Source organism: Anopheles bellator, chromosome 2 (genome assembly GCF_943735745.2).
Source record: "Anopheles bellator chromosome 2, idAnoBellAS_SP24_06.2, whole genome shotgun sequence".
In the NCBI taxonomy this organism is placed as follows: Eukaryota; Metazoa; Arthropoda; class Insecta; order Diptera; family Culicidae; genus Anopheles; species Anopheles bellator.
This window is the reverse complement of record NC_071286.1, coordinates 18,812,310-18,821,337: the sequence shown is the minus strand read 5'-3', so window position 1 is coordinate 18,821,337 and position 9,028 is coordinate 18,812,310. Positions and strand designations below refer to the sequence as shown.

General features: G+C 51.0%; 4 protein-coding genes across 4 annotated transcripts; 1 reads left to right on the top strand and 3 right to left on the bottom strand.

Moving 5' to 3' along the window:
• Nucleotides 1-6: 6 nt before the first annotated feature.
• LOC131212032 (zinc finger imprinted 3-like) lies at nucleotides 7-1,786 on the bottom strand. The gene is made up of 3 exons (XM_058205751.1): nucleotides 1,556-1,786; nucleotides 330-1,480; nucleotides 7-256 (listed from the first exon to the last, which is right to left on the bottom strand). The coding sequence occupies exons 1-3, from the start codon at nucleotides 1,712-1,714 to the stop codon at nucleotides 46-48; spliced, it is 1,521 nt and encodes a 506-aa protein (XP_058061734.1). The 5' UTR covers nucleotides 1,715-1,786; the 3' UTR covers nucleotides 7-45.
• A 652-nt stretch (nucleotides 1,787-2,438) lies between these two features.
• Nucleotides 2,439-3,770, top strand: LOC131210964 (dynein regulatory complex protein 9). Its single transcript, XM_058204297.1, has 4 exons — nucleotides 2,439-2,518; nucleotides 2,586-2,853; nucleotides 2,913-3,337; nucleotides 3,403-3,770. Exons 1-4 carry the CDS (start codon nucleotides 2,440-2,442, stop codon nucleotides 3,768-3,770), a joined length of 1,140 nt encoding a protein of 379 aa, XP_058060280.1. The 5' UTR covers nucleotide 2,439.
• An 888-nt stretch (nucleotides 3,771-4,658) lies between these two features.
• LOC131207137 (cytochrome P450 4C1-like) lies at nucleotides 4,659-6,373 on the bottom strand. The gene is made up of 4 exons (XM_058199745.1): nucleotides 6,066-6,373; nucleotides 5,763-5,957; nucleotides 5,561-5,687; nucleotides 4,659-5,486 (listed from the first exon to the last, which is right to left on the bottom strand). Exons 1-4 carry the CDS (start codon nucleotides 6,371-6,373, stop codon nucleotides 4,659-4,661), a joined length of 1,458 nt encoding a protein of 485 aa, XP_058055728.1.
• Nucleotides 6,374-7,052: 679 nt separating this feature from the next.
• Nucleotides 7,053-8,658, bottom strand: LOC131209791 (uncharacterized). The gene is made up of 2 exons (XM_058202930.1): nucleotides 8,461-8,658; nucleotides 7,053-8,397 (listed from the first exon to the last, which is right to left on the bottom strand). Exons 1-2 carry the CDS (start codon nucleotides 8,634-8,636, stop codon nucleotides 7,254-7,256), a joined length of 1,320 nt encoding a protein of 439 aa, XP_058058913.1. The 5' UTR covers nucleotides 8,637-8,658; the 3' UTR covers nucleotides 7,053-7,253.
• Between the last annotated feature and the right edge of the window lie 370 nt (nucleotides 8,659-9,028).

Genomic DNA, 9,028 nt, shown 5'->3' with positions numbered 1-9,028 from the left:
CCCGTGTCCGATTTATTCATGGGAACCGTTCAAGGATGCGTTCGTTCATGGGGACTCCACTCTCTCCGTGCTGTTCTTGTTGCAGTGCTTCCTCTTGTGTGCCATTAGCGAGCCAGCAGACCGGAAATGCTGTCCGCAGATTTTACAACGAAACGGTCGGTCGTCGGTATGAGTCCGAAGGTGCGTTTTCAGAGTTCCGTTCTGCGTGAAGCGTCGGTGGCAGTGCTCGCATTCGAACGGTTTTATTCCCTTGTGTCTGTGAATGAAGGCGGTGATAGAAAAGGGTAAGATGCGTAAAATGCCTACCGTGTAAAGCAAAATTCTCCTACATTAGTTTGTGGCGCCTTAGAACTATTTTTTGAGAGAATCGCTGACTGCAAATATCACACTGGAAAGGGCGACTGTGTTCCTGATGCTTCCATGACCCGGGAACGGTCTGCTCGTTATGCTCGTCCTTCAGATGTTGCAACAACGTTGCAAGTGCCGGGAAAGAAATGCGACAAACAATGCAGCGGTACTGTTTCGATAATCCGTCGTCGTGACACTTTGATCGCGCGTGGTACGAGACGGCCGGTCGTGAGAAAAGTTCTTTGCCACATTTCTCACACTTGACCGGCTCAAAGTTGGCCGTTGCTGCATTGTGTTTGACGCATTTGTGAAGCGTTAAACGATGGTTCACTCTGAACCGCTTCGGACACTCGTCACACTGGAATGCAGCATACGGCTCGTGCATCTTTTTGTGCCAATTCAAACGATTTTTGGTCGCAAACGATTTCGGGCACTGGTCACAGGAGAACGAACGGTCGTCGCTGTGCGTTACTTCGTGCGTTAGCATGTGGTGCCGATAGAAGAACGATTTGCAGCAGTGCCGACAAACGAACCGTTTCTGGTCGAGGTGAACCCGTAGATGCTGGCGCAGCGTTTTGAGATTCTGAAAGTTACGGGTACATATCTCGCACGTTGGCCCCTGGGATGGGTCGGTGACGCAGTGGTTGTTCATAAAGTGCTGCATAATCGTGGTCGAAGAGGGTAGAATCTCCGCACAGTGTGGACACTTGTCTGATGATTGCTGTCCTGTCGTCAAACAAGCAGCATTTTCTGGCGTTTCGGCATCCTGCGACGGTACATATCCTGTTTCTACTGACTCGGGTTCTGATAACACTTCGATTATGCGAATGTTTTCCTCGTTTTCCGCGTTGTCATAATCGTCGATGTATTCTGCCATTAAATGTTCTTCGTTCGTATCGTCGGTGACGTCGCCTTGGGATTTTTTACACTGTTCCTCGCTTGCTAGATCAACCACACCGTCAACTAGCTCCACAATTAGCTCTGTATGAGCTTTTTGTTCCTGGATAGCCCGTATCAGGCTTTCGAACGACTGAATAACGCGTTTCTTGAACATGTAGCAGTTGTGCAGCTCTGGTAGACATGCTAAACAAATTTTCAAACGCTCCTCTTCTAGGTCTGTTAAGTTGATCTCCTGCCATGTTGAAAAATCGGATAACGTGAAGATGAATTATTTGCTCGGGAGAATTACGCTTGGTCCCAGTATTACCGTCAATTCAATTAGGTTGGCGTACATTGCCGCGCAGCTCACGTTGACGCCGTCGATCGAGAACATCGCATTGCAGGAGACCAACGCAGCACGGTTTTCGCACGGTTTCGCACGGTTTAAACACACCACACACTGGTCGTACAGGTCCTGCTCCTTCATACTGTCTTCAATGCCGAAAATGCAAAAGTACAACCACTTAACTGAAAACAGCCTCTGCTCATTTTATTTATTTCCCAATGTTGATAGTTGACGATGCCAAGGTTGATAAATGCCTTTGACGTCTCGCGTTGTTCCACACACCTTGGGAGTTCGCAGTGACGTTTTGCACAACAACCGGTCACCAAGCGTTTGTTTACAATCCTCTATTCGTATCCGTCCCGAAAGATTGCGTTCCCGGCAGGACGATGGCCGAAATTGTCGCTGAAATAACACGCAAAGGATCGACGCAAACCATCAGGGAAAAGGTGCCAGGCAACAAGATGAGCGATTTGATCGTCAGCCTCAAAACGATCAAGCAGTCGACCAACGACCTCATGACAACGTTCGTTCAGGAAGATTTACTTGGCGCGCGCAAAGCAGAATCCGATGGTAAAAAAATACCACAACAGTTTTGTATTTTGAATTCATTAAATTGCTTATTTCCAGACGTTCTAGCAGAGGAAGAGGCCAGTTCGGCTGCATCCGAATCGGGTGCGGATGATGAAATTGACCGCAAGCGCCTTAAAACGTGACGTTCGTTTGTTCTGATTTCGGTGGCTCTGTTGCGCATGCATTTCGGTAATGTTTCCGTTGCTAGGAAGCTAGTTAGGTTAGTCCCGTTTGGCCCTGTACCGAGGCAAGGGTGCGATAAAATACACTGCATAATATAAGTTTGTTAGGGAGGAATGTGCGATCTTTCTATGCCCAAGTTTCACTCGACGGAATCATCCGAAAGCGAAGATGTCAGTGATACTACTACACGCGGTAAGTCGCTTCCTTCTGTACATTTTCTCTCTGGCCGTTTGTAAAAACTCTGCTGCCTGCCTCATAGCATCGACCGCGGAATCGAGTAGCCAGCCGGGGCCAAAGGCTATGTTTAATGAGATGGAAAGCGCTATGATCAACATCATCATCGAGGAAGCCACGTACAAGCTGATTGTGATCAATCGTGACGGCGATAAAACGGGCGCCCCGATCGTCCGCAAGCCACCGATGCACGTGCGATTCGATCCGTCGTACAAGAACCAGCTACTCAGCGAGAATATGGTCGTCGATGTAGCGATAGGGAGGATGATTTTAGTTAAACTGCACAACGATATGTAAGTTAGTGGTTTGAATGGGCCGTTGGGTTGTGCTTAGCCAGTGGCCATTGTTTCAGATCCAATCTGCGTAAACTGTTGTCCGACACGCACTCGGAAATGGCCGAGTTCGGCACGTTCGAGACGCTGCAGACATTCATGGACAACGATATACAGAGCGAGCAGGAAGAGGTGGTGCTGATTCGGGACAGCATTTTGAACGATAAGAAGCTCAAAACGCTACAGACGCAGCTGGAAGGCGTGAATCGGGAGTGCAAAAATGTGCTCAAACACCTGGACGACGAAATATTCGACTTGGAAGCGAAAGTGAAAGATGCCCGGATCGAGAACGAGGTGAAGACCAAACTGGTCCACCAGTGGGAACGCACGCGGCACGAACAGGCGCGCATCATCATACAGAGCAAGGAGAGTGAGCTGGTTACGTGCGCGAAACAGACGAAGGATAACATCGACCGGGAGCTTCGGTTGAAGAGTGAAATTGATGGTACGTAGGTCGCAGCCGTTGGTCGTTTGGACGTGAAATTTATCTCTGACACTTTCCCTTCTTAGTGTACATAAATTACTGCATCGATCAGATCAGCGACAAGATAGCGTTCTGGGCCGACAAGTATCAGCGCGAGATCCGAGCCCTCGATGCGCAGATCGCCGAGCACAAGGATAAGATTGTCAACTTGAAAGTCCAGTTCGAGGAGATGACCATTCTGTTCAAGCACCGCGAAAAAGACCTGAAGATCTGTGCGGAGTTTATGAAAGAACGTGAGCAGCAACTGGCGCTGGCCAACAAGCAGTTACGGTCGGCCATCAAAATACAGGCTTGGTGGAGGGGCACGATGGTTAGGAAGGGATTGGGCCAGTTTAAGCGCAAGAAGAAGCAGAAGCCCCAGAAGGCACCGAAAAAGGGCAAGAAAGGCAAGTAGCCTGACCGAAAGGGTTGACAGTCACTTCGTAGTCATATCCGCGAGACCGTCCGTTTGTAGTGTTGTGTTAGTAAACCGCTTTTTCAATCGATTCGAGTTCAAACGTATGCGTCCCGGGGCAAGTAAAAGCATAAAGTTGTAGTTTTATTGCTTCCGTGAAATGGACATTTCACGCGTCTGACCTTGAAGTCCTTGCAAAGGCGACGGAGAGAGAAGCAACGAACAGTCGAATATCTGCATCGTGTGCGCAATTGTTCGGGAATTACGTGCAAATACTGCATCCTACGCATAGTGACCGACAAACCGGTTCGTTGGGACACGCTTGATTGAAGCGCCGCTGGCGTGCGACCGACTGTAAAGCTATTGCCACCCTGGGGCGGGGGGGGCCTTGCGCCGCCGGCATGCTCTAGTCTACAAATGATCTAGAGAGTGCCGACACGCCATACCGGTGGTGGTACCGTTAGCAATCCCGGCGTGTCGGCAAAGTGGTTCGACGATCGTTTTATCGCCTGTCATGTTTGAGGCCGCTTTTCACACTCCACCGCGAATAATTAGCATCGCGTCTTCAATTGCAATTAAACGCGGAAGCGTTCACACACCCCGTGCCGAGCCGTTCCTATCGGCTTTGCATCTTCGTCGTTTGATTAGTACGCCAGGGAGTCAATTGTGTGTAATGAGCGATCAGCTACCCCGTGCTTAAGTGCCAGTAGTCGGACGGCAGCGTACGGACCATAGGAATCCTCCACCAGTTCAAGGGTTATTAGTGGCACAAACGGTTTATTACCTACCTACTTACCCGATGCTGGTGCAATATATCTATGTACACGTTTGGGGTTTTTGCAAATCAATATTGCTGTATTGCTGTAGAGGTAACGGGCTGGAGGGGTGTCAAGGACACCCATTGGGAACACTCGGGTCCACGCCACTCGTTTGCCGCCGCGCTAACCGCACCATGTGCTTCTTGTTGAGCTTCATCACCAACGACGGTGAGACGATCAGATCGTTTAGCCGAAAGTCCGTCGCCACACGGTATTCGCGTAGCACGTGGCAGAGTAAGATTTTCATCGAGAGCCAGGCAAACTTCACCCCAATGCAGTTGCGGGGTCCCTGACTGAAAGGGATGAACGCGTACGGATGCCGCTCGGCACAGCGCTCCGGGAGGAAGTGGTCCGGATCGAACGTCTCAACCGCCGGTCCCCAGATGGACTTGTTGTGGTGCATCTTCAAGAACGGTATCATGATCATGGCCCCGGCCGGAATGGTTATGTTCTGTATCTGCACCTCTTCGGTCGGTGCCCGGGCGATCATGCCCGTGATCGGCAGATGGCGTAGCGTTTCCTTCACAAACATCTCCATGTAGGTGAGCCGCGATAGGTCCTCGTACGAAACGGGCCCACGGGGACAAACGTTCATCACCTCCTGGTACAGCTTGTCCTGCATTGCCGGAAACATTCCCATCGTGAGAAACGTGTTCGCCAAAGTTTGGGCCGAAGTGTCGTTTCCGGCAAATATGAGTGTGTCAATGTGCTGCTGAAAGCAATCGTCATCAATGTCCAGCAGCGGATCGGTGCGAAGCTCCTCGAGGCGTTGAATGAAATTTTTACCCGCCGCGAACCCTGTGCCCTCGTCATTCGTCGCCATCGCTGCTGAATCCTGTTCCGGCGAGTCTTGCTTGCTTCCGTTTGCTACCGTTGCCTGCCGGCGTTTCTCGATCAACTACGAGCCGAGTCCGGGAAAGAGCAAATGAGCCAATCAGGGATTCCTGACAGGGACCTGACACCGGTACTGACCTGTTTGGACATCTGCTTAAACTTCGCCATTCGCGCTTGCTCCTCCCGGTAGGCGGGCGTCAGCTTGTAGATGAACTCCAAATGCAGCCAGGGCTTGTAGATGCGTTCGTAACAGTTCGTAAACATCCTACAATCCGGGGGGGGAGGGAGGCACCGTGGGTTAGAAAAAGGACCAAACCGGAAACCGGATGGAAACACTTACTGGATCGCATTGCTGCTGTACTCGTGGAGCACTTCCTCTCTCTCGTGGCTAAGGTCCACTCCGACGGAAGTGGATGCTATACCGATCAGCGTGTACCGTGCCAGGAGGTCGTGAATGTCGAACGATTCACCCGAGAGGCGACTGCTTAAATCGCGCGCAGTCAGTTCCGCCGCAGCGTTGAACGTCGGTACGAAGCTTTTCAAAGACGCCGGTGAAAAGGAAGGGTTCAGGCGTTTGCGGTGCACTTTCCACAGATCGACAGGGGCCGCGAACAGCCCTTTGCTTAGGCGGAAGAAGTCGTACATGTACGGCTTTTGGGAGCAGGCCGGTGAGTTCAGTACCTCCTGCACCATCTCGGGACGATCGATCACCACCACCAGAAAGGGACCGATCCAGGTACGCAGCGGTGACGGAAGATCGTGCATTCGTTCCATCAGATACGTGACCATTTCGACTGGGCTCTTCCCGAGGGCGATCAGTGCTCCGCCGATCAGCGGATAATCGAACGGTCCCGGGATACGGTCGGCCAGCTCGTAAAGTCTTTTCCGGGAGCGCCGGAAGTTGATGTAGTACACCAGCGCGAACACGCTCACAAACACCAGCACAAGCATGATCACTGTTCACTGATCACTGCACACACACTACTCCGATCACTAGCAACGTCCTGCGGCGGAACGGAACAGCGCAGCTACTAAGTGCCGAGTGTTGGCAACGAGAAATGAAACTTGGTTCCACTGAGACGATCATTTTTATACCGATCGTCGCACCGCCGCAGAAGCTAGAGATCTAGAATTGCGTGTGATGTGGTGTGCGTTTTATTGCTACCGGTCCTAGTGCGTGTTTGGCGCAGCTCGTACGCTGAACCCACCGCGGGCACCACCTGCCTGCCGCCGGTGTCGTTACACCAGCTCACAGATCCGCCGTTTTCCCAAGGGGTTACTGTTTAGATGCGATCTGAATGACCGATAGAGGGGCGATAGCATCAATTATGATGTTAGGCGCATTGTTATTTTTTTGAAGCAGTATTGTGTCCACTAGCAACATTCAAGTGGGTAACAAGTAGGCTATGGTAATGTATTTTGAACATTTACCGTAATGCGGGATGCTGCCTAACGGTAAGTTCGCGGCCGAGCAACTGATCTTCGCGCGTGCATTTGATCGTTTAGCAATGATCGTTCGCAATCCCAAGGAGATGTTGAGGCCGAGGAATTATTGCTATGCGACGACCAACAAAACGTAGGCAGTTGTTTTTTATTCTCTTTCCAATTCGATACAATAAAAGGTATGAAGTGTGTTTATTTAATATCATCTTTTTACGGTAAATTTATTCTGTTTTTCTCCGATCGCACTGAGCTTTTCCTATTTGGTGTCATACTTTTCGAATAATACCGTTTCATCACAGGTTGACCACTTTTTTTGTATCGACTTTGACCTAATTTATATTTCGAATCGTACGAAATCCTTTATAAAGGACGATGTGCCTCCTTAAAGTTAAATGTTGTCCATGTAACCCATTTTGCTAGCGTGCCGCATAACCGCCGTAATGCGCCGATTGACGACATCTCCACCCAGGGTCAGCGCACATCGCCGCAGGCCTTCGCTATGAATGTCCTGCTCGAAGAGTTCACTAAACTCCGCACATTCTTCCTGGTCGCTCATCATTACGGGAATGAAATTTAGTGCCACCATCGCACCGTACAGCGCGAAGCGGGCAAAGTGTTGCCGGAAGCGTTCCTCCCGATACGGTGCAACCCGTTCGTCTTGTTCCGTGCAGTGAAGAATCTCGCAAAGCGTACCCATCAGCTGCCGGTGGTAACGGCACAACAGTTCGTCCCAAAACTGCTCCCGCAGCTCGGGCGTCATGTTCATGTACATGTAGAACGACAAGTCGAGGGCTGGCGATCCGTAGCGATTTTCCTGGAAATCGATCATCAAAACATCGACCGGCTGATCGGCGTCGTAGCGAAACAGCACATTGTTGCGATTGTAATCCCCGTGAAGGATCACCGAGTAGACCGGGTCACGGGCGAGGAATGTTTGCATCAGCCGCGACTGGTTGGGACCGTACTTCGTGCGCAGCACGTTCACGTCGCGGGTAAACTGCGCGTTGTCCAGCTCGTGTGGGTTCCCGTCGACGTACAGGAACAGGCGTTCGGCTGCCAGGCGGAAGATCACGTCGTAGCTCTCGAAAAACACTTGACCATTTCGCAGAAAGTCAAGTGGAATAATCTTCTCCACGAGCCGGTCCAGCGCGGGCCCATCGCGGATACGCAACGCGTACGAGCAACCGTGATATTTGGCAATCACTTCGGCCATCAGCGTAAGATGGGCTTCGTCCAGGTCTAACCGTGGCCCATTCCGGAACCCCTTGGGCGACACATTTTCCATCACGAGAAACGTCTCGAACAGGGAGCTGTACCCCGGAAAGTTTCCCGCTGCGCTTAGGTAAGTCCGGGGACACCAATCGGACGCCCGCAGGTTCGTTCCGGACTCCGACAGGAAGCGATCGAAGTGCGGCAACACGTTCGCATAGATGTTGATCTCGTTCGGGAACAGCACGTGACCGAGGTTTTGCTTCCGAAACAGATCGTCTCGCTTCATCACCTTCACCAGCAGCCGCACCGTAGATGTTTCGCTGCGAAAGTGAATGGATAGGATGTGCCTTAGCGTGTAACGGGAACAGGGGCCTTACGCTTACCTGGTCGCTTTATTACGCACACCGAGTTCCAACTGATGGATGACCGACATGAAACCATCCAGTTGCTTGGGGGTGGTCAGCTCGCTGCTTACAACTTCCAGCCCGTGGAAACATTCATTTTGGCTCAGCACTTCCTTTACCAGTTCCGTTTTGATGTAATTGGCCTTCCCGTCCATGCCGAAGTGCGTGAAGTGTCGTTGCAAACGCGTAAGAAACGACTTTCTCGCCCGGAGTGTAACTGTCCTGTGTTGCTAAGGGCGGCCGGGATTTATAATTGATGGAGTTCTGGTTCATGTTTGTTCTGCTTGGCACTGATAGTGCATATCGCATTTGTTTACGTTTAGCATTTTGCGTCATTTGTCAACACGTCAGACTTACGTTGATAGCTATCACTTGAGTTCTCAATGCGTGAACCTTTGGCGGAAGCACAGATCTTTCTTTAAATATTTACGGTTATGGAGGTTACTAAATCGGGGGGTCGTCGATAGTAGATATATAGTAGTAGACAACACGAGTAAACCCTCCTACACTGATTCCCACGCATCCCGCGCGCTCCCCTCGCAGGACA

Bases quoted from the DNA above. Each gene is read 5' to 3' on its own strand.
- LOC131209791 (XM_058202930.1), bottom strand. From the start codon at position 8,636: ATGGACGGGAAGGCCAATTACATCAAAACGGAACTGGTAAAGGAAGTG. The intron at 8,398-8,460 runs GTAAGCGTAAGG...TCACTTTCGCAG, and splicing joins GTGCGTAATAAAGCGACCAG to CGAAACATCTACGGTGCGGC.
- LOC131212032 (XM_058205751.1), bottom strand. From the start codon at position 1,714: ATGAAGGAGCAGGACCTGTACGACCAGTGTGTGGTGTGTTTAAACCGT. The intron at 1,481-1,555 runs GTAATACTGGGA...TCAACATGGCAG, and splicing joins CCAACCTAATTGAATTGACG to GAGATCAACTTAACAGACCT. The intron at 257-329 runs GTAGGAGAATTT...CTTCATTCACAG, and splicing joins CTAAGGCGCCACAAACTAAT to ACACAAGGGAATAAAACCGT.
- LOC131207137 (XM_058199745.1), bottom strand. From the start codon at position 6,373: ATGCTTGTGCTGGTGTTTGTGAGCGTGTTCGCGCTGGTGTACTACATC. The intron at 5,688-5,762 runs GTAAGTGTTTCC...CCCGGATTGTAG, and splicing joins TACAGCAGCAATGCGATCCA to GATGTTTACGAACTGTTACG. The intron at 5,487-5,560 runs GTCAGTACCGGT...CTCGGCTCGTAG, and splicing joins TTAAGCAGATGTCCAAACAG to TTGATCGAGAAACGCCGGCA.
- LOC131210964 (XM_058204297.1), top strand. From the start codon at position 2,440: ATGTGCGATCTTTCTATGCCCAAGTTTCACTCGACGGAATCATCCGAA. The intron at 2,519-2,585 runs GTAAGTCGCTTC...CCTGCCTCATAG, and splicing joins CAGTGATACTACTACACGCG to CATCGACCGCGGAATCGAGT. The intron at 3,338-3,402 runs GTACGTAGGTCG...TTCCCTTCTTAG, and splicing joins GTTGAAGAGTGAAATTGATG to TGTACATAAATTACTGCATC.